The 24,770-nt window shown below is 50.7% G+C and overlaps 1 protein-coding gene across 3 annotated transcripts in view; it reads right to left on the bottom strand.

Annotated features, from left to right (window-relative positions):
* Positions 1–24,770, bottom strand: part of LOC101026166 (protein tyrosine phosphatase receptor type N2) — a 973,501-nt gene that overhangs the window by 536,378 nt on the left and 412,353 nt on the right. For all 3 annotated transcript variants that reach the window (XM_021935384.2, XM_021935383.2, XM_021935385.2), the window contains 3 exons: positions 18,583–18,804; positions 16,946–16,986; positions 13,983–14,365 (listed from right to left, as the gene is read on the bottom strand). In XM_021935384.2, the coding sequence (XP_021791076.2) occupies positions 13,983–14,365; positions 16,946–16,986; positions 18,583–18,804 (646 nt within the window). The remainder of the gene's footprint in view (positions 1–13,982; positions 14,366–16,945; positions 16,987–18,582; positions 18,805–24,770) is intronic.

Here is a 24,770-nt window from a genome sequence, read left to right as displayed (position 1 = left end):
ACAGAGACAGCCTACAACAAATTTAAAAGAAAGACAAACAAAAAATAGCAAACCTATGGAAAGACATTCTGATTTCCAGAGTTAGATTAAAATTTCGAGTTTTCAACAAAAATTGCAAAGCATATAAAGAAACATTCAAAGGAAAAAGGTAAGTCAACAATAATTGTCTCTAAAAAAAGACCTGATGGCAGATGTACTAGGCAAAGACTTTAAAACAATTGTCATAAAAATGCTTGAAGAACTAAAGAAAGATGTAAAAAAGTAAAAAAAAAAAAAAAAACCATATATGAAAAATGAAAATGTCAAAGAGAAAACCTAAAATATAAAAGAAATTCTGAAGCTCAAAATACAATAGCTGAAATTTAAAAGTTCACTAGAGAGATTCAAAGGCAGATTTGAGCAAAAAAACTAAAGACTCAGTGAACTTGAAGATAGGACAATGGAAATTATTGAGTCTAAGAAATAAAAAGAAAAAAAGATTGAAGAAAAGTGACAAACTCCTAAGCGACATGTGGGACACCACCAAGAGAACCAGTATATGAATTGTGAGAGGAAATTGTGCCAAGAAGAAAAAAAAAAAGAGATAAAGGGGCAGAGAAAATACTTGAAGAACAATACCTGAAAACTTCCCAAGTTTGATGAAAGACGTGGGTATAAACATCTGAGAAGCTCAATGAACTCCAAGTAAAATTAACTCAAAGAGACACAACTTTTTTTTTTTTTTTTTTTTTTTTTGAGACAGAGTCTTGCACTCCCAGGCTGGAGTGCAGTGGCGTGATCTCAGCTCACTGCAAGCTCCGCCTCCCAGGTTTACGTCATTCTCCTGCCTCAGCCTCCCGAGTAGCTGGGACTACAGGCTCCGGCCACCTCACCCGGATAGTTTTTTTGTATTTTTTAGTAGAGAACGGGGGTTTCACCGTGTTAGCCAGGATGGTCTCGATCTCCTGACCTCATGATCTGCCCATCTCGGCCTCCCAAAGTGCTGGGATTACAGGCTTGAGCCACCGCGCCCGGCCTTAACTAAATTTTTAAAAGACAAGGACAAATGGAGAATCCTCCTCTTACATTTGAAAGCAGCAAGAAAGAAGCAGTTCATCACACACCAGGGTTTCCAAATATTATCAGCAGAAACTTTGCAGAACAGAAAGCAGTGAACAAATATATTCCAAGTGCTACAGAAAAAAAAAAAAAAAAAACCCTGTGAAATAAGAATCATATATCCAACAAAATTGCACTTCAGAAGTGAAGAAGAAATTAAGACATTTTCTTAGATAAACCAAAGCTGAGAGAGTTTGTTATCACTAGACCTGCCCTGCAAGAAATATTCCAAGGAGACCTGCAGGATGAAATAAAAGGACACTGGACAATAACTCAAAGCCATATAAAAAATTACAATCTCAATAAAGGCAAATATATGGTGAATTATAAAAGATAGTGTTACTGTAACAGTAGTTTGTAACTCCTTTTAGTTCTCTATGTGATTTAAGAGACTAGTATATACCTTAAAAACTATTACTAGATAAAACTAGTATTATTATAACTTTGGTTTGTAACTCCACAGTTTGTTTTCTACATAATTTAAGAAATGAATAAATTTTAAACAATTATTAGTTTATAACCTGGGACATGCAATGTATAAGGATGCAATTTTGTGATATCAATAGCCAAAAAGGGTGGGTAAATAGCTGTAAAGGAGCATAATTTTTGTATGTTATTGAAGTCAAGCTAGTATAAATTCAAGTTAGTGTTGTAATTTTCAGATGTTAAATCTAATCCTCTGTGATAAACACAAAGAAAATAGCTATAAAATATGTATAAAAAGAGATAAAGGAATTTAGGCATTTAGTTTTTAAAAATCTACTAAACACAAAAGAAGATAGTAATGCAGAAAATGAGTGGCAAAAAATCCATAATGCACATAGAAAACAAATATTAAAATGACAGAAGTCCTTCCTCATCATTAATTACTTTAAATGTAAATAGGTTAAATTCTCCAATCAAAAGACAGATATTAGCAAAATATGATATTCCACAGATCTTTTAAGGACTATTTCTATAGTACACAACCAGGGATATCTATTTGCATTAACTGTAAGCATAAACATGACAGTCTTTGTTTTCAAGCATGTCAGTAATGTCTTCTTTTTTTGTCGCCCAGGCTGGAGTGCCGTGGCATGATCATTGCTCACTGCAGCCTCGACCTTCCCAGGCTCAGGTGATCCTCCCACCTCAGCCTTCCCATTAGCTGACACTACAAGTTCATGCCAGCATGCCTTGCTAATTTTTCTATTTTTTGTAGAGATGGGGTTTTGCCATGTTGCCCAGGCTGGTCTCAAGCTCCTGGGCTCAAGAAATCCACCACCTTCGTCTCCCAAAGTACTGAAACTATAGGCATCAGCCACCACAGGTGGCCAATGTCTGCTTTTAATATAAGAGATAGCACTGTAAGTGTATTATTGCTACATTTTTAGTTTAATGTAAAAGTTCCAATTTTGACTATTAAAGGAAAGTAAAATATTTACATCACTATTTAAGAAACCTCATAATGTACCTAGAGTGTACAGAGTACTCTTAAAACTCAGTAACAAAAATACAAACAATACCATTTAAAAATGGTTAAAGGACTTGAATGGACATTCCTCTAAAGAAAATATACAAACGGCCAGAAGCACATGAAAAGATGCTCAACATCACTAATCATTAGGAAAACACAAATCAAAACTACAATGTGATACCACCTCATACCTATCAGGATGGCCACTGTAAGAAGAAAAAGACCCAGAAAATAATAAATGGTGGCAAAGATGTGGCTAAATTGGAACTCCTGTGCCTTGTTGGTGAGAATGTCACATGGTATATCGAGTGTGGACGAGTATGGAGACTCCTCAAAAAATGAACAACAGAATCGCACTTTTATTAACTCCACTCCTTGGCATCTACAGCGTCCCCCGTTAGCTGCAGTTTGTTTTCTGTGGTTTCAGGTACCTGAGGTACAGTACGAGAAGATATTTGAAAGGCAGAGACCACATTTACACAACTTCTATTGCAGTAAATTGTTATAATTGTTTCATTTTATCACTAGCTATTATTGTTAATCTCATACTAATTTATAAATTAAGTTTTATCATAAGTATGTATGTATAGGAAAAACCGTAGTTTATATAGGGTTCTCCACTATCTGAAGTTTCAAGCATCCACTGGGGGTCCTGGAATGTCTCCCCTTTAAACAAGGGGGAGACTACTTTACCCAAAAGAATTGAAAACAGGGTCTCAAAGAGACGTTAGTGCCTCACGTTCACAGCAGCATTATTTTCAATCACTAAAGCACGGGGGCAACTGAAGGGCCTACTGACGGACAAAAGGAGGAGCAAAGCGTGGCCCGCACCAAAAGTAGAATATTATTCTAGTCCTGAACAGGAAGAAGTTCAGACACATGTGACAACATGGGTGAACCCTGAAACATGATGCTAACTGAAATAACCTGGGCATAAAAGGACAAATCCTGTCTGTCTACCCATGTGAGATTCCTAGAATCCTCAAATTCACAGAGAAAGAAAGTAGTGTGAAGGGTGCGGGGGGCTGGGGTAGGGTAGTGTTTAATGGGGACGGAACTTCAGTTTTACAGGATGAAAAGAGCTCTGGGGATGGACAGTGGTGATGGCGGCACAACACCACAAATATTCTTAATGCTGCTGAATTCTATGCTTAAACATGGGTAAGACAGTACATTTTATGTTCTATATATTTTATCACAAGAAATTAGGAAGATGAAATAAGGTGATTAGTGTGAAAGCACCGTGACACGTGGCCGCTCCCCACATCCAAGGCAGTGTACTAGTCTTCGTCCCATCTCTGCTTCAGCGGAACACTCCTCGTGGCTCACGGAGAAAGCTGAGCCAGGCTCCTGCTGGGTCCCCGGCAAAGCTCCTTTCTGCTCCCTGTCTCCAAGGAAAGCCTGTGGCATATTCTTTAAAGTGGATTTTTCAAGGTCGCGTTCCGTGTAATTTTACAATTGAGAAACAAGCCATTTTCCTTTCAAGAGTGGCTGCTGGAAGGGGAGGGGTCCCAGATGTCCCCTCTCTTTTCCTGCACATTTTGGATGTCTGCTGTAACCCAGCTCAGCCCCTGCCCCAAAGCATCCTCCAGGGCCATCTGGACAGCTTGTGAAGTGCACTGGTGTCAGAAAAGGCCTGAATGGCCAGATATTGGGCCAGAAGGGAGGCAACAGGGAAGGGAGCCAGGGTGGGCCACAAAGGTGAGCTCAGGCTGCAGCTGGACAGAGCAATGACCCACCACAGCCAGCTCAGCTCCACCCTCGGCTGAGATCAGCCCAGGCTGCTGGGAACGCACCAGCCCTGAATCCAACCAGCCTCCCTGCTCCAAGCCCACCCCTCCTGGCAGGCAAGTGTGATGCTTCCAGAAGAGCCCCTCCTCCCTTTCCTGCATACTTCCAGACAAGCCCTTCCTTTCTTTCCCTGCGGCTGCAGGTTCCTTCCTCCCAGCTCCTGTGCCCAGCCTGGCTTTTCTCTGCCTGGCCTGGCGGTAGACGGTCTAAGGGCCAGCCTGCCTCACCTCTATCGCTGACCTGCCTCGCCTCAGCCCCCTGCACCCCAGCCTCCCCTATCCTTGGAGCCATTAGGAAGAGGGCAGGTGGAAAAGGGCAGGTGGAGAAGGCCGGGACCAGCCACACCACTCCAATCGACGAAGACAGAAACTGCTGCTCTTCAGGCTTTCCCTAAAACTCCCTCTGTGCTTTGATCAGTACCACTCAGCTCACAACTTATTTTAAAAAGGTCTCTCAGTAATTTCTTTTTTTTTTTTTTTTTTCTGAGACGTAGAGTCTCGCCTGTCAGCTTCCAGGCTGAGTGCAGTGGCCAGATCTCAGCTCACCACAAGCTCCCACCTCCGGGTTCACGCCCCATTCTCCTGCCTCAGCCTCCCGAGTAGCTGGGACTACAGGCTCACCACCTCGGCCTCGGGCGGTTTTTTTTGTATTTTTAGTAGGAGACAGGGTTTCAACCGTATTAGCTTGTGATGGTCTCGATCTCCTGACCTCGGTGATCCGCCTGCCTCAGCCTCCCAAAGTGCTGGGATTACAGGCTTGAGCCACCGCGCCCGGCCTCTAGTACTTTCATATTTTAATCCTGCCTCCCCCCGTAAACTGCAAACTCATTGAGGGCAGGAGCCACGTGTCATTTGAGTTTGTTTCTTCCAAGCCTACTGCCCCACGCAGAGAATAAACCAACTTCCCAATCAAAGTTTGCTACCAAATTCCATGAGTCTCCTTTTCTAGCATGTTTCAAACCAAGGGGATGGTATCAGGACATGGGAGGGGCTTTACCACGAATCCTGGGCCCAGCCCTCTGCCTCCACACTCCAATACGGATACCAACAGAAGCATCCACAGGATTCCTACAACACCCTGAAGACAACGAGGAAGTCCACAAGCCCAGAATGTGTTTGTGAACCCGCTGCCTCCACAAGCCAGTGTGTCCCCAGTTACACAAAGTGTACGGGACGTGCAGTCCACCCCGTTCCTACCTCAGCCTGGCAAGGGGGACGGTGCCGGCCGGGCAGGCAGGGGCGTCACAGCCCCTCTGTAAAGCAGACGAGTGGTGGCTCCATTCTGTAAAGCAGATGAACAAGATAGGGCTGACTGCTCACAAGGAGCACGCGGCCGTTTCTATTTCATCTTTAAAGGCACGGCCATCGTCTGTCATTCCCAGGCCTGAAGTTCCTTAGAAGGCAGTTGGACGTCATCCTGAAAACGAGTGGGAGGATCCAGCAGGTGCGATGTGCTGTGTCTGCATGTGGCGGCTTCCACCCTCAATACCTGGACGCTAATATTGCCGCGGAAGAGAAACAGGCATGAGCCCTTTCATGGGGTCAGGGTCGGAGCTGGGAGTACCTGTGAGGGCAGTGGCATGACTTTGAAAGGACTTTCAAAGCTAAAGATGGTGTCTCCTCTCTCTAGAGCGTTTCAGTTCTGAAGGGCAGAGGCACGTTTGTGACGTCTCTAAGCTCAACCACGTTGGACAAGCCTGTTCCTATGAATCTACTGAATCAACCACACAGGAGGCCCTAAGGCCTCGGCAAGCACTTGCTGGAGGGAGGCTCGGGGTGAGAAGGGACAGTGTCTTCCTTCCACGGTGTCCTCCCATCCCCGGTACAGCACGGGGGCTTCTGTGTGGCACATCTCCCTGAAATGAGTGCACGGGCAGACAGATGAGCAGGAAATGACTACGGGAGTGTCACCCCTAAAAATCAGACTAGTAAAAAGTATGTAAGGGTTGGAAATATTCAGAGTAGTAAAAACTCTGGGAAGCTCCTGTGCTGGACGCCACACTGAGGCCCCAGACGGCAGTGGGATCTGCCATTCAGCAGACCCCTGAGGAACGCACTATTATCAGCCTCATTTTAAAGAGAAACCGAGGCTAGAGGAACTGAAGTCACTGCCCAAGATTAAACTACTAAACTCCCAGGAGAAAAGCTCAAACATCCAGGCAACGTTCCAACGTAGGTGCCCAGAAAAGCGGGTTGAGCCCGGGGACCTGTTGCCACCTATACTCCTTAACAAAACCGAAGGAAGTCTACATGAAATTACACGAAATTTCTCCACGTCTCCTTTTGGCAACCTTGTTATTGCCTCTTCCTTGCGGGCCAGATGAAATCAAGCCGACAACAGGACCCATCATCCCCGACGCTCCTGCTGACCACAGTCTGTGCTTCTGCAGCTTCACCGGCCCGATCTGGGCCATCCTACAGACGCCACGGCAACCGACGGCACGGTGACCGACAGACACCACAATGACCGACGCCACACCTGTCTCCACCCTGGATCCCCTGCACGCCCGCTCTCTTCCTGCAGGAGTTTAACGTCAGGGTCTGGGAAAAGGAGGCTTTGATGCTTCGTGCACCCAAACTGAAGCTTCCTCCTGCGGCCCACCATGCAGCCCTGGAGCTCGTGCGCCCCACCCACGCCGACAACCCTGGACCACTCCTAGTGGGGTTGTCCACACCATCAACTCTTCCGGGCAGAAAATCAGGAGGAAAACCACTGTATTCTGACAACTTATTTTTGAGCATAAGGATGAGACTGTACTGCTCACTATAAACACCTTTTAAATGCCAGCAGCTAACTAAAGATCTAGGTACGGTAGGTCTACACAGCGTCACCTTTAAAAAGTGTGCCAAGTAGGATCAGGAAGTGCTTCCAACAGGAGCCATGAACCCGTGCTGACCCAGGGGAGCTGGTTCTCTACTGGACCTCAGACCCGTGCCGACCCAGGGGGAACAGGCTCTAACCTGACTGGACCTCAGACCCGTGCTGACCCAGGGGAGCTGGTTCTCTACTGGACCTCAGACCCGTGCTGACCCAGGGGGAGCTGGTTCTCTAACCTGACTGGACCTCAGACCCGTGCTGACCCAGGGGAACGGGCTCTAATCTGACTGGACCTCAGACCCGTGCTGACCCAGGTGCAGCTGGTTCTCTAACCTGACTGGACCTCAGACCCTGCTGACCCAGGAACGGGCTCTAACCTGACTGACCTCAGGACCCGTGTTGACCCGGGGAGCTGGTTCTCTAACCTGACTGGACCTCAGACCTGTGCTGGATCCAGGTGCAGCTGGTTCTCTAACCTGACTGGGACTCCTCAGACCAAAGGACCCGGGGAGCTGGTTCTAATCTGACTGGACCTCAGACCCGTGGCTGATCCAGGGGAACGGGCTCTCTAACCTGACTGGACTCCTCAGACCCGTGCTGACCCAGGGAACGGGCTCTCTAATCTGACTGGACTTCAGACCCGCAAGGACCCAGGGAATGGGCTCCACCTGACTGACCTCAGACCCGTGCTGACCCGGGGGGAGCTGGTTCTCTAACCTGATTTGACCCAAGCATGCTAAGTCAGCTTCCAATAGGACAGAGAGCACCGGTGGTCTCTGCATGATGTGAGAGCATCTGCCACACAGAGAGGCACAACTTCTAGCCTCTCTGAACTTCTCATTTTCGTGTGTTGTTCCAGCTGGTTAACTGAGCGGCCTGAAAAGCTGCTGGTTTTGAGTAGAGCCCAGACGAGAGAGAAGGCTCTGCAGCTCCAGGTTCGTGCAGGCTACTCTGCCTCCTGGGCCACACGACCCAGCAGATCCAAGGGTGCCTGAAAGGGCAGAGGCAGAGATGCATGTTGTCTGGAGCCTTTGGCAGGTTCCTCTCTAGGTGAACTGGCCCTTAGGATGTTGGGGCAATGCTCTGCCCTCCTTGTGGAGGTGAGGACCACGCTTTCTGAACAGGAAGTTACAACACAGTGTGGAGACTGAAGAACAGGACAGAACTCCCGAAATCTGCCCTGGTCCAGAGACACAGAATCCATCCTCAGCATCCTCAGGGTTTCCTTCACTCTCACAAGGAAGGACGAGCAGGAAGCGTCACCCGGACCCCGGCTACACCGTCCTGACGCCCCGCTGGTTCCCGCAGTTCGTTCTTCTCACTGAACCCCTGAGGGGCTCCTGAGCGGTGAGGCCTCCTGGGCAGTCACTGGGATGGGAACTTCCTCTCCATCACACCAGCCCCCCGGAGAGTGGCCAGTGGTTCCTGAGGACTCGGTGGGTTTCACATTTCACATCTCACAGTGAGCTGGGGAAGGGGCTGGGGTGAACCTGCGGGGCCAGGGCCCCCACCGAGGGTGGCAGATAGAGAGGCTGAAGCCCCCACCTCCTTCCAGACTTCTGGTTCCAAAGTTCCTCTCCCTGGCCAGCGGGTCCCTTCCTTCGCTGGCCTCTCTGAATTCCACATTCTAACTGAACCCCCACAGAACCCCCATGCGGCAGCCCCTAACGGTGGCCCAGCACCATCTGCCATTTTGCTGCTTGCCTTCTCCGAGGTGCAAGGAAGTTTTGTCATAAGAAAAACTTGAAGGAAGAAACATTGCAGCTGCATCTGTCTCCCTTCAGAGTGCTGAGAGGCATCGGAGAGGTCAGCAGTGCCCCACGCCACTTTTTGCACATTCTTCCCTCAGCCAGCGTCCCCGCAAGACTCAGGGCTCCAACCTCTCCAGCTTCCCCTTGTGGAAATCCATCGGCCCCTCCTCTTTCAAGCAACACTGTGTTCTTCCCACTGCTGACAGAGGCTGCTCATCCGGGAACCTGGGCCCTGCTCTGCGTGCACCCTGCGTTCTCCTCTGCACGCACCCCGGGCTCGGCTCTGCCTGTGCCAAGTTCTTCTCCCCACAGCCCAGGAGCCACACACCGCAGCTGCCACTCCAGAGACCAGGAAACCCAGGCACAGGGGCGTTTGCCACATTCCAGGTCTTGGGGCTGCCATGGACCTGCTGACCGGACTTCCATGGGTCAAGGGCCCAGGCCACCTTCTCCAGCAGCACTGTGGCCGCCACCCCAGACTCAAGCCTCTGCCTCAGCCCCCGTGTTTTCCTGACTACAGGTTTCACTTCCCCAAAATCCACCTCACTGGCTCAGCGTGGTCATTCCACAGAATACATCCCAATCCAAAGGGGTCCGGGGTAGGCAGAGGGAGGCGTGTGCGCATGAGCTCTGGTCTCTGAAGTTCTTGTCTCTGGATTTAGAAGGCAGGTTCCTCTTTGCTGAGAGGTAAGGGGCTCCCTCCTCCCCACACCTGGTGTCCGTCCTGTGATTCCGCCTGGAAGCCTAACGAAATCTTTTTAAAGTTGTCCTTGGAGGACTGGGGTGGCTGTCCTGCCCTTCGTGCAGTCTTCAAGACTCCCTTTAGTTTGTAAAAAGGATAAAAATGTAAATGGCAAAGGATTACTCTGTCCATCAGAAAATGTGAGAGAGAAAATCATGCCTGGAAAAGCTGAGCCCTACCATCCTCCCACCTGAACCTCAGCATGAAGAGCATGTGGGTGCTGAGGTGACACCGAGTTCTCAACCACATTCCTCTCCTTTCCGTGGGACAACCAAAACCACAAAAGTCCCCCTGTTTTAAAGAATGCCATCTGCGTCTTGGAAATTAATAGCTGATCTGTTCAGGTTTAAGCTGAAATCTGGTGAAAACCTGCCCAAGAGAATCACAAATTATTATCTGATAATAGGGCAAAAACCTCAATTTCTTTGCAAGAAGAGAGGGGACCTCACGGAGACCTCACCTCGTGCAGTGCACCTTGCCCCAGCGGCACAAATTGCTGACAAAAAGCTGTGCTGTCTTCACCAGATAGCTTCCAACCAATTGAAGTCGCAAAGGAAGAGTCAGCCAAGATAACATGATGGTTTTTTTTTCTTTAACCCATTGCTTGTAGGAGGTAAATATTCCAGTCCCAAAGGCATGGCCGGCAAACCCACTACAAGAAAATAAACTCCAATGCAAAGAAAAACCCTAGCTTTTTTCTACTGGAAAGTCACAAGTGCAGACAGGAAATGACCCAGTGTGATGGGTCTCCTTCCCCAGAAAGTGCGAGGCTGCTGCGGACAGGGCCCCTGCTGTCCTTCCCTCCAGGGTGAGCCCACGAGCAGGAATGGCACAGGACTGTCGGCTCTGCATGTTCCCTAGGAAACTACACCAGCCTCCCGCTGTCTGGGTGAACCCCTCAGTGCCCATGTGGAAAGCCCTTAAAATGACCGGATCACATGGTTCTCTGGGGCACTCGCCTACCCCAGCCATCCCCCGGCAACGGTGGGTCAAGTCCCCAGGACACCTGCAGGGAACCACGCAGTGTCCACAAACACAACGTGGGGGCCTCCAGGAGAAAAGAGGGCTCCAGCACAGGGTGAGGAGACACAGGCAACCAAACACACACACACAACATACCGCACACCACACCTATAATACACACCACACCATGCATTTTCACGTGTCATGCACGTACCATCCTAACCACTGTCCATGCACACCCTCCCACCTATAGGCCACCATGCCTAACCCTGAGCCACACAGCCACACCTAGACCCACACCTTACCACCTGCCACCACCTGGCCACATGAATACCTGACGTATCCTGAGCCACACATTACAACACACACCACACACCACCATTCATGTGTGGTCAGTCACACATTACTCACATACAACCCACCTTATTTACTCCATGCACACACACCACACACATACAACACACACCATACCACACACCACGCCACACACCACACACATTACAACACCGCACCGCACCCACTAACCTAAACCCGCACGGCCACCACACTGCACATACAATGCCACACCACCATTACAACATACTATACCCGCATCCACCACCCCGCTCATGCGTGACGCATGCCACATCACTACATACCACACACACACATCACGGGACGCACACGCCGGTGTTCCTGGGAACATCCACAGCGCAAAGGTGACCACCCATAGGAATCAGTTGTGATAATGGTCTGCGTCACGCGCCAGTCTGAACAGGTGCCCTCCCCGCCAGCCTGCTGGTGCAGACCATGACCTCAGAACATCACTTAGGGCCTGCCTGTGATTCTCCGCTGGGCTTGAGAGCAAAGAAGTGAACAGCCACGAGAAGTTCCTGACGCTACAAACAGGAGAGCAAGGGCACAGTCAGACACGTGAGAAGCCACATCCAAGCAAAGAGCCTGGAAAAGGGAAAGCTCGTCCTGACTTATGTAAAGCAGTCCTGAGAAAACGGAGTCCATATTTTAGCATAAGCTTCAAGTTTCCGCTGCTTACCACTTACCTAAAGATACAACTAAGATAATCACCTACAGCTGAAAATCGTCTTAAATTTTAATTTGGCTGTGATACACACTCTGTGGTTTGAGCTCAGGATAAAATATTTCTGCCCAATTATGATACGCAGCTAATTCTCCCTGATGAAATGTGGTGTCTCCAGCACAGCCACAGCACCAGCCTGAGCACTGGGAGGCTCGCAGAGTCCGCAAAACAGATGGGTTCTAGTTGTAAGGCAGCTCCCACCTCCGCTGCAAATAATCCTCAAAACGAGAGGGGCTTCTTCACCAAGGAAGAAATACCCGAACAGATCCACATCACACATCTACCCGACACACACACACACACACCCCGACACACGTCCACCTGACACGCACACTCATACACACACACACAAACCGATACACATCTACCCGACACACACACTCATACACACACGCACATACGCACAAACTGACACACATCTACCCTACACGCACGCTCATACACACACGCACATACACACAAGCTGATACACACACACGTGCACACACACCGATACATATCTACCTGACGTGCACACTCATACACACACACGCACATACGCACAAACTGATACACATCTACCTGACGTGCACACTCATACACACACACTCATACACACACACATACATATGCACAAACTGATACACATCTACCCGACACACACTCATACACACATATTCATACACACATACTCATACACACACACTTATACACACACACACAACCGATACACATCTACCTGACACACACACTCATACACACACATTCATACACACTCATACACACACATGCACATACACACAAACTGATACATGTCTACCCAACATGCACACTCATACACACACACATACACACAAACCAATACACATCTACCCGACACGCACACTCATACACACATACACACAAACCAATACACATCTACCTGACATGCACACTCATACACACGCAAATATGCAGATACACATCAACCCAACACTTATATACAACCCAACACACACTCATATGCACACACGCACAGATATACATCTACCCAACACACACTCATATACACACACATGCATATGCACAGATACACGTCTACCCAACATACACAGTCACATACACACACGCACAGATACACGTCTATGCTACACACTCGTATAAACACACGTGCACATACGCACAGATACACATTTACCCAACATATACTCATATACACATACACAGATACACACACATCTATCCAACACACTCATATACACACACATGCATACGCACAGATACACATCTACCCAACATACATACTCATATACACAGATGCACAGATACACACACATCTACGCAACACACACACTCATATACATATGCACAGATACACATTTACCCAACATACGCTCATATACACGCACACACACACAGATACACATCTACCCAACACACACTCATATACACACACGCATATGCACAGATACACACACGCCTACCCCACATACACACTCATACACACACATTTACCCAACATACACTCATATACACGCACACATACACACGTGTGGGTGTGTGTACAGCCAGGCAGACACGTCCTTCTCTTTGAAACTCCACTTCCTTCACTGGAAGAAAACACAAAACTTGTACAAAGCAAAGCATCAAATGTCGGATGCATTAACGGGGTGTCCTGAGAACGGGCCAGCCACTTGTGCCTTGCCGGGCCATGATGTTTGAATTCTGAGACTCGTTAAGTTCAGATCGACATGAGGGTGGGGAAAGAGCCTCGCTGCTGTGAAGCTCCTCCTTCCCTCTGAAGGGCGCCCACACCAGGATATTTGGGCCACTTTGGTACAAAACAGATAAACCTGGAGTCCTTCCTAACAGGCAGGAGTCCGGCGCGCAGCAGTTTCCGGGGCAGTGTCCCGCCCCGCATTCCTGCGCCAGCCGTGCCCAGGCCTTGCTGTACACCTGCCTGTCCTGAGACCCCAGCCTTCCTGGCCCCCGCTGAAGGTGATTCTGACCTGCAGACAGGCGCTGCCTGCAGATAACAAGTCAGGACCAAGAACCCAGGAAGGGATTTGCTTGGCTTGGTTTTGTTTGATGCACTTCAGAGAACGGCTCTCAAGCTCTGGAACCCAGCTCAGAAGCACCAGGAGGAGCCACCGGCCAGGCACCTGGCCGCCCTCGCACCTGAGACTCCAGGGATGCCTGCACCCCATTATTCAGTTAAAGACACTTAAAAGCATATGCATCCCCCACAGCAAGGAGGCACCCCACCTCCAGCCTGCTGGGACCAGCCCTCCCTCGGCACACAGGACCTGAGCCAGGACTGCTACTCACTCTCTGTCTGTCACGATGTAGCCCCGCGCCTCTTCCTCAGAAGGCTTGACTTCCAATTGCAGGCCGTCGCCGAGGGCCTCCTGAGCACCCGCTGGAAGGCTCTGCTCCTCCTCCGAGGGCCCAGGCATCTGGTTTTGGAGCTCCCCAAATGCGCCTGCCCCGGGCTCCGAATGCGGCTGCTGCCCCAGCAGGTCTTTGGAATATGTCTGGCTCTTGACGTTCTCCACTCCGGCAGTCTCCTCTTCTGAAGACAGGGAAGCCTCAGGGCGCTCGGATTTCTTCCTCTCCATTTTGAGGGGCTTTGCAAAGGGGAGGGCTCCAGGCGAGAGTCGAGGCCCGTGGTCCTGCAGGAGGCCCCCGAGTGTGGCACTCAGACGATGGACCTGGAAGAGAGGACATTCTGTGAGGGACATCTGCAAAAGGCATGCTGAGGTGACACATGCAATCAAGGGCTGCCTGGGACAGAGTCACTATGGGGATGATATGGGCAGCCTGGAAGGAGAGTGGGGGAGGAAGGCAAAGTGTGTTCAGTCTACATTTAGAATGACATCTAGGTGAGCATGGGGTGTGAGGGTGCTGAGTATCCAAATCAATTGCTTGCTGTTCTCTCCTCCCTTCTAACCCCCTCACACACATGCACACACACACACTTCTCTGAAGAATCAGATTTTGTAGAGTCTGTGTAGGTCTTTGGCACTGATAGTTTGAAAAATAAACTGTGTGATATCAAGATCCCATCCCAGCCCTCTAGAAGCAACAAACACCACCTAATAATAATAATAATAATGATAATAATAATAAATTTGCATCGACTGAGCTCTTCCAGCACACAAAGGCACTGTCCTAAATGTGTTATATGCATGAACACACTGAGTCCTCACGTAAGCCTATGGGCAGGGAACCCTCAGTAACCCCAGTTCGCAGAAGGGGAGACGGAGGCACAAAGCGATGAACCCACGAGTGGGCACGTCACAGGGATGTGTAATTGATTCTAACGATACCTGAGGCATCTGTGGTTCCCACATGGGCAGTGCTCTCCCAGCCAGATCCCCTTTTCCCGGACCAGCCAGCCCTCGGACCCCTTCAGCACCTCTGCTGACTATGTGTTGGATACGGACTTGCTTTGTGTGGGTTCTCACTTAATTACTACTCCAACCCCATAAAGAAAGGGTGAGTTTCACCTTTAATTTGTAGACTCTGGGGTTTACAGAGGTTAAATATCAAATTATTGGTGCCAGATCACAAAGGTCATGCTTATCAGATCCAGAACTGGAACTCAGGTCGAAGGGCCGTCAAAGACGTGATCTCCACCCCCGGGCGCGGTGCCCTCCCAGGCACGCCACACTACTTCCTAAGAAACACGGGGCTGCTCCTGCTGCTGGCACGTGCCAGGCAGCCCTCGGACACCTTCTGGTGCATGTGGTGCCAAGAGTCTTATGTCTACTTGGCAGGTTTTTTCCAACCATGAAATTATATCCTCAATATTATATTAGACGGAAACAGGAAAATCTGATTCACTTTACGACTCACTTTGCCAAAACACAGTTTTAAGAAAATTAAGGAAGGTCTATAGAGGCAATTTTTCCAATTTTGGCTACAAATTACAACTTTTCCTTTTGTGTTTTTAAAAATTTAAACAAAATAGTAGTGTGATAAAAACACTGCTCAACTTCGGATCCTCAGTGACAACAGGACATAGCCGTTGACGTCACTCAACAGAGCTAGGAAAAGGCATAATATTGTCAAATTGTGTTTCATGTGAGAAGAAAGATGTTTTTAAATAAATAAGAAGTCAGAAAATACAACACTCACATACCCTTTTTGAGAAACAGAATAGCTTGAAAATATACCCCAAACAGAACTAAATCAAAATTCCACACATGGAGGCTGAAAAGGCTGTGGTCTAAAAGTCAGGGGGTCTTTGTGGTCTAGAAGTCAGGGGGTCTTCGTGGTCTAGAAGTCAGGGAGTCTTTGGCTAATGGCAGCCCCCGGAGCGCTCCCTGCCCCTCAGGTGGGAGCGCTGGGTCTCCCCGACTCCCTAAATTAGGAAATGTGTTTCTCAGCCCCACTTCTCCCTCCACAGCTCAGACGGCAGGTCCCACCATTTCTGATGGAAATTCGAAATAAGAACTGCTGATATTTTCTTCCTGTACTTGCCAACACACACGGAACCACAAACCACTAAGAGAATCTGAGGAGAGAATGACTAACCAAAGTCTCTTCTTTCTCCACCCCCAAAACTGGGTTTCCCAGAGCCACTCAACGTCACTGCTGTTGCTTAGGACGGTTCTTCATCCTTCGGCCTTGTATTAATGACCAAAGGTTCTTAAAGGGGGAGAAACTAAGAGGCTAACCGACTTAACGGGGAAGGCCAGCGTCTAGCACGTGGACATCACCTGTGACTGGGCCCTTCTTCCAGCGGCCTCCGGAGCAGCACTGCCTGTGGGGGCTCTGGGATGGCAGAGCGTCCTCTGCCTGTGGCATCCAATGCCTTGGCCATGAGCCACATGCAACTAACAGGCCGCTGGCCTGAGCCCAGTGCAGCCGAGGCACTGCATCCTTTATTTATTTAATTTTAATCAATTTAAATGTAGGTTTAGATGGCCACATGCGGCCAGCGCGCTGAACCCCTCAGGAATCCGCACATGCAGGAGGCATCAAATGAGCAAAGCGAGGGGGAAATTCCAGGAAATATTAATTTTCTTCTTTGCATTTACCATGATTTTCGTATTTGTACCATAGATAAATTCGGTTATAATTTGAAAAGAGATATTTCGTATCCAAATATACCCATTTTTGTATGTTCTCTTTATACTGTTTTTCAATTTGGAGATTATGAGGGGTTTCTCCGTAACTTTCTGGGAAAAAAAACTTTTGTATTTCATAAATGTTCCCATACTATGAAAAAAAGATCACCGACTTCCACATTTAACACGAAACAAACACCACAGACGTCATCTTACCTCTTGGTAAAGTCTATCATCGTTGTCCTGAACTCCGTCATCTGTAAAAGACACCAGTGTTACCAAAACCCTCATCAAGAATGACATCACAGGTGTCACAGACGTAAAAAGGGTGACCATTGCAGACCCCTCCATATGAAAGGTGAGGTGTGGTGATGCTGGACTAAGTCCTGCCATAGAGTAATACACCTTTTCTGTTTATAGCACAAAATGGTATTCTATAAACATTGCAAAAGAGGAGGGAGGAGGGGACCGAGGAGCTAAATGGTGGATGTGAAGGCTCCCACCATGACCTCGCCCGGCTCTGTGGGTTTCACGTGATCGTCAATGTTAACTCACGGCAAGAAAACCCATCGTACCCAGCGGTTCACATCACAAAAAAGCAAAGTGAAGCCTTCACCAAAACCACCTCACAATTAAGATGGCTTCAGAATCCACTGACTTAGGTTATTTCACTGGGGTCAATGTTTCTCTCTAAACAGGTATCCCGGCCGGGCGCGGTGGCTCACGCCTGTGATTCCAGCACTTTGGGAGGCCAAGGTGGGCGGATCACTTGAGGTCAGGAGTTGGAGATCAGCCTGGCCAACATAGTGAAACCCCATCTCTACTAAAAATACAAAAAATTAGCTGGGCATGGTAGCACACACTTGTAATCCCAGCTACTTGGGAGGCTGAGGCAGGAGAATCACTTGAACCCGGGAGGCGGAGGTTGCAGTGAGCCGAGATCGTGTCACCGCACTCCAGCCTGGGTGACAGAGCAAGACTCCATCTCAAAAAAATAAAATAAAATAAAATAATAAATATCCTACTTGCAGTGCCCAAAGGTGCATGACTCATGGCACCTGAACAGTCACCCCTGGGGACAGCACGCACACCAGGGCCTCCTACGTCCCTCCTAGCCCTGGTGCGGGTCCTGATTCCTTCAACCACTGGGCCGCCGCCTAACACAGGCCCTACCAGGGTGCAGTTCCACCCTCCCCTGCACCCTGCCCATCAGCCAAGTCAGGCTTCCAGCTTCCAGCAGGCCCGCCCTGCACCCGTGCGGAGAGAGGGGCACGTCTGTCATTTGGTTTTCGGCATGTACTCGTGGGCCGGCCATGTGTGGGGAGCTGAGCTAGGCGCTTTCTTGCATCTCCACGCTGCGAGAAGCCATCAGGCCACAGAAGTGCCACCTGGCCCATGGGGCCTCCACAGGGCTCCGGCTGCCTGCTGGGTTGGGGTGCCAGGGGGCTGCTTTCTGCCTCCCCAGCGGCCTCAGAGGACCAACGCGCACAGACATTTGAATGATCCCCTCTCACTCTGCTATTTAAATATTTGACAATATTCACTGGTACACAGTCTAAACACAACACTTCTCATCACGCCTGTTTTCCTGACTCTGAGCCTCAGCGTGGAGGAGTGAAACCTCCTCACAGAGAGCAATCTGCCGTTCAACATAATTGCTCTGGTAGGCTTAGTCTGTTAAGAAAGCTTTTAGAGGCAAAAGTTCAAACAGATAAAAAATCATTAATACAGATCCCCATCTCCCCAGCAGAAAGCCCACATTGCACTTGGTGAGCCAGCGGTCTCTGCACAGCCCTGAGGCCTCCCCTCCCCGCAGCACCCCTGGACGTGGGCACCCATGGCGCTGGAGTCACCTGGAAAGCTTTCTCCATGGAGGGCGGCCTTGGGGCCATCCGCCTGTTCTCCAGACTCTCCCAGGGCCGCTTTCCCAGGGCCGCCTAGAGCTCCTCTGTGGTCCATGCCTTGCATCAGGCCAGCCATCAGCTCGGCCATGCTGTCCAGCTCCAGGTCACTCAGGCCCCTCGCCTCAGCCGGCTGCCTCTGCAGGTCCTTCAGGAGAGTGTGAATCCGTGCTCCTAGGGGCACACACAAACAGGTGGACATGGTGGGTGGACGAATGCAAAGGGCCTCCGGGCTGCAGGGGTGTGGCGGCATCTGTGGCGTCCCAAGGCAGTGGCCACCTAGGGCCAGATGCAGGCCGGCACTCAGAGAATATTGGGATATTGGACTTGAATCTCAAATCCACCTGACCCTGCGGCCATCACTAGTTCAGTTCCCTGGAGGTGGAAAGCCCATAGAACGGAAGAACAGACTCATCCACCCGCTCAAGAGGATGGAAAGCACGACTTCCGGAAAACACTGGAATGACCAAGCCAGGAAGGGAGACGGGCTGGGCAACTTCACCATGTCCTCCGGATGATAAAAGAATGGAAAGAGCCGTGTCCCCCTCACTTGGCAGAAGGAGAAACAATGCCTGGCAAGAACAGCGCCCTGCCCAGCACGCCCTGCCCAGCACACCCTGCCCAGCACACCCTGCCCAGCACACCCTGCCCAGCACACCCTGCCCGGCACACCCTTCCCAACGCACCCGGCCCCCTACACCCTGCCCCAGCACACCCTGCCCTTCCCAACACACCCTGCCCTGCCTGGCACACCCTTCCCAACACACCCTGCCCGGCACACCCTGCCCCAGCACACCCAGGCCGCACACCCTGCCCCCCACACCCTGCCCCCCACACTGCCCCCGGCACACCCTGCCTGGTACAGAAGAGCACCACAGAAGCGGGCAGCCATTGTTATTCCACACTTTCTCCTGCTACAACAAGTAGAGAAAAGCCTCCATAGACTTTGGCCACCAGTGCATCCTAAATACGACACGGTGGCCCCAGCTGCCCATGTGCTGTGTGTGAAAATACATTTGTAAGTGAATGGATAACTCAGGAGGCCAGATGCAGCCTTCTTCCAAAGCCAGCCCCTCAAGCCTCTGCTGGAAGGCTAGCTAACAACAAGAATACAGAGAAGATAGTGGCTTGGGGGCCAGGGGACCCTCTGCTCTGTGGGGGCTCAGGAACGCCTGAGTGGGAGGAACTCGGGGCCCACAGTGGATGGCCCATCCCGAGCCCCTGGAGTGAACCTCTGCCTCTAGCTGTGGCAAGGACGCCCCCAGCTGTCACCTGGGTAGAGACAGGAGATGAGAATGTCAGACAAACCCTCCTGTGACGGCAAAAGCCGCGACTGTTGATTAAACATAGTGCAAGCGTGCTTCATCCGAAGACGCCATTTTCCAAAAAAAGACCCTTAAGATCTAGGCTGAGTGTGACACAGGTGGGAAGCCCCTCACCCTCTATCCTTGTTTCTGAGACCCCCACACACACCCTTACACTCCACATGTCCCTACCCCTCCCAACAGTGCAGGTGGAGACCAAGCCCCTCACTGTGATGAAGGTGGGTGGGGGCCTCCGGTTACATCCCACAAAACCAGCCTCGACCGCAGGCCCTCTCTGTACAGTTCATCTGTGTTTTGCTTGTTTGTTCACTTGATAATGACAATGTAAAATAATGATAATGATGACGTAAAATAAAAGTAATGTGATTACTTTTATAATCAGAGAAGAAGCGACAGAAATTCTCTCTGGGGGTGCCTGCCCCCAGTGCCTGACCTGGGCGCTCCTCCCCAATGCTGGGTCTCCATGAGTGCCCAGTAAGATGGGGTGGAGGGTGGGGGCCTGTCACAGGGCCGGCACCCCCAGGGATCCAGGACAGAGAGGCCGGGGAAGCAGGGGTGCTGGGGGATAGGGAACCCAGGCCCTTGGCTACCACGCGGCTCAGCCGTCTCGTGCAGAGCAGCAGAGATCACCGAGTGAAGACAGTGGAGGGGCCGTGCACTTATCCACATCACGACTCACGGTTTCTGGACAGGTGTAAGGGCAGGTGCAAGACAGTCCCCCAGGCTGACGCTGGGGTCAAAGGTAGGGCTGGTGAGGCAACTGGAATGGAGGGATGGAGCAACTGGTCGACGGTCTTTGCAAAGGGCGTCCTGCACACAGGGCCACAGTGGCGCCCCAGGCTGAGTGCTGGGCAGCGGCAGAGTGCACGGTGCGGGGAACAGGAATCCTGCATGCCATATGGAGACATAGCAGAGCCCCTCTTGTGTGTAGGTGAAAACACAGAGGCCACGTCTTCAGAGGAAACGCCACTAACATGAACCAACTCTAATGACATCTAAACACAGGCACACAGGGTCGAAGCCTCGTCCAAGAATGTGACTGCTGCCGGAAAAGCCCCTTAAAGGAAGGTAGCTGGGTCTAGGCCCCCGCTTCAGACAAGCAGCAACAGATGCAGGAGGAGGCAGAAAAACAGGATGGAAAATCGAGAATAGGGCAGTCGATGATAGAGCGAGGAGATAAGGCCGTTTGCGGAGCTGCCGTAGCCATGGCGAGACGGATGCACCCACTGACTCAGCAGAGTGGGGAAATTAAAACAGAATCCGATACACATTCTGTAAGTGAAGAGCAGAGCGTCCGAACTTTAAAATCTTACGGAAGGACATAACGGAAGAAACGGTTTGTGAATCTGAGGACAGATCATAGAAGTGATCACCGCTGGAAGAGCGGAATGGGAGACGTTCCGCGGAACCTCAGTAACCCCTGGGGCAGGCCAAGCCGCTGCACTACTGCTGGAGTCCGGAGGGAACGGGACAAGAAACACCTGAAAGAAAGCCCAGGCGTCTCTCAAATCTGGGGAAGAATATTCACTCAGGGACTCAAGACAGTCACTCAGTTCCAAGATAATAAAATGCAAGGATAAGCACGCTGTAACTTTGGCCAAGCTGCTGAAAGCCAGAGGTGGAGAAGATCCCTAGGAAGCAGCTGGGGTCGGGGCAGGGGGAAGACACGTTCCACACACAAGAATGGAAAGGGTCCTGGAGCTCAGAGGCCGCCAGACACACCACGTGTCCTGTAAGAACAATGTGTTTGATACAACGTGCATAGTCAGGCATTTGACATTACAGATAACGAATGCCACATCTGAAGGGTTGAAAGAAAAATCATTCGATCCAGGAGTTTATATCCAATGACAATATCCTTCCAATGAGAGGGTGAAGGAGAGACATTTTCATATCACGTACGTGAACAAAGCTGGGACAGCGGGTCCCAGGGGGCCACACCACAGGAAGTGCTGGGAGGAACCAAGGCTGAAAAGAAACACCAGACAGAAGCCCAGAGCTATGGGAGAAGCCAGAAAGCTCCGAAAGGGTAAATATGTGGTTACATAAACAAGAAAGACCGTCTTCTTTTCTCCTCTTACTTTATCTAAAAAACAACTGATTGTTAGTAAGGAAAATTTATTACCACTTTAAGGTAGGGTTCATAAAACAGCTGCAGGTGTGACCTGGATGGCGCAAGAGGCTAGAGGGACCTGGAGCCTCCGACTCACCACGTCCAGGAAGTGGCACGATGACAACTCCAAGGAGACTGTTTCCAACAAAGGCACCAGAGGACGCTTCAACAGAGAAAGGAAAGTCTTTTCCAAAAGGACATCTTCCGTGTTACCCAGAAATTGGACTTGTAAGTATTTACCCGAGAGAAGTGAAACCCATGACCACAAGAGTCAAACGAGACTAGGGGTAGCAGCCTGACTCCTAATAGTTCCACAGACAGAGTCTAAAGTCCACGTGCCCGGCAACAGGAGAGCGGATGAGGAGGCCACAACCACACCAGCACTGAGCCAGAAGGAACCACAGAGTCGAGAAAAAGGGGGACAGACCTAGAACCAGTCAGGCTGAGTGACAGAAGCCGGTCACCAGAGAATCCACCGAATCCTGTTAACGGAAGATGAAATTCAAGGATGGGCAAGGTCTGCCCAGCGCAACCAGAGCCGCGTCACCTGCAGGAGGGGCTGGGGCAGGAGGAAGCATTGGGTGTGAGGGTGTGCCTTGCAGCGTGGCTGCTGGTTCCATGCGCACGTGTCCAGCGCATCGTCATGTCCACCTGCGATCTGGGCATCTCGCCGTGTGTACACTCCACCTCAACAGCAATAAAGACTCTGCCCTGAAGAAGACTGACGGGCCCATTTCCCAGCTTTGAAGGAAAACCTGACTTTCTTATGTATTCAGTGTTGAAATCTCTGTCCTCATAAACGTTTATGTAAGATAGCTCATGGCCACGTCTCTACCTTCTTAAACGACACTGGCAGAGCGACGCAGAGGGGACACAGAATGTCCTGGACCCCACTGGGGTCTCACTGGGACCCTCCACTGTAGGGGGGTCCCGCCACCACCCTCCACCCTAGAGGGATCCCACTGCGACCCTACACCCTAGAGGGATCTCGGCACAACCCTCTACACTAGAAGCGGAGGAATTATTTCTGCTTTTTACAAATTAAGAAATTCAGGCATTTTAGTTTTTTTTTTTTGTCTGCGCCAAATGCGTCACCAGGCCCGGGCTGCAGCCTGCAGTGTCTGCACAGGGCTCGACGGTGACGCTGCCTGTGGCACCCCCGTTCACTTAGCCGCACGTCCTGTCCTCTCCCCACGGCACGGGCTCTGTCTCGTCCACGTCGAGGCAGCGGGGCTGGCACCCGGTCCCCAGCTGTTCTGCTGCGGCGGAGGCGGGAGTCCCTACGTCTGGACTGTCTGGAGCTCACTGCAGCCCGTTCACTGTGAGGGACGGGAGTCAGTGTCTGGAACTGTCTGGGCTGCCTTTGATTCCACTGCCTGGGACAGGAGTCAGTGTCTGGGACTGGAGCTCACCTGGCGCCCGGATTCACTGCACACGCGGGACAGGAGTCAGTGTCTGGGACTGTCTAGACTTCGTGTGACTTGCCTGAAGCCTGCTTCAGCAGCTGTCTCATGTGTGAGTTCTTTGAGGGGAAATTTTTTCAGTGCAGCCTCTTTTACCCATTAATTGAAGCTCGTTCTTCGGGGACATCTTGCTACACGGCTGTAAGGACACATTTTTTTGAAGTGTTTCGCTTCATTTCTGAGCACTCTGCGCTGCGCCCCACCGCCCACCAGGGTCCCACGTGGAAAGGGTCACAGCCACAAGCCTCTGACCTTCCTGTGTGAAGAACGGAGTCCCGTCAGCGCCACTCCAGACTTCCTGTTGGTGACTAAGACCTTCTGATGGAAAGGCCTGAGCGTCCACGACAGGCGTTTCTGAGACAGCAGCGTGTCTACGTAGTGTAGCATGGGATGAAGCGGACAGAGTCGTTTAAAGTCAGTCTGTACACGAAACGTGTGACGGACACGGGCGTTCTGATCGGAGCGTGCTGGACGTCCACTGCCACCGACGTCCCCTGCTGGGGTGGCCAAGTCCCCTGTTACGGCCGACAGTAAAGCCTCCGAATTGCTTGGCACACAGTGGCGGCTTCTTCACCGTCGGGTTGAAGTGTCTGTATTAACCCCACATTTCTGATGCTCTGACACCTGGGGCCCTGCTGACCCTGGGGGGCTGCCCCTCCCACAAACAGCCAATTTCCAGACAGTGAACAGTCGCCCACTCCACGCAGGCTCTCCACATGCAAACCCTGCAATCCAGAGCCCACACCCACCTCCGCCTCTGTGGGCTCACACTCCAGGCCACTGGCCTAGTCACCCTGCGGCAGGGACCAGACACGGGCAGCCCCTGGCCCCGGAGTGGCTGGAACTATTCCAACTGGGCAGTCCTGTCCCAGATGACCCTGCCTTGCCCTCGCCCAGCCTCCTGACTGAACCTGGTGCATCTCTGTATTGACCCGTGGCGTGGCCTGCCCCCTCCTCTCGAAATCTGTAAGTAACAAACTGCTGTTTCAATAGCAGCTGTACCCAGATCTCTTGGACTCGCCATCCTAAATCATAATAAACCTGCCGTTTAAAACAGAAGGGATTGGCATGGGGGCCGCTTACTCTTTTGTTTTTTCATTAACCTCGAGCCTTGGAGGGGAGGGCCAGCCTCCCTTCTCCGCACCCCCAGGGCCCACCAACCCCCACACATCAGCCCTCACCATGCGTTCACTGACGGAACGCTGCCTTCAAAGAAAACTTCCAGCAACAAACTCAGGA

This window comes from Papio anubis, chromosome 4 (assembly GCF_008728515.1).
Source record: "Papio anubis isolate 15944 chromosome 4, Panubis1.0, whole genome shotgun sequence".
NCBI lineage: Eukaryota > Metazoa > Chordata > Mammalia > Primates > Cercopithecidae > Papio > Papio anubis.
The sequence above is the reverse complement of the archived record's forward strand: the minus strand, read 5'-3'. Positions and strand labels throughout refer to the sequence as shown.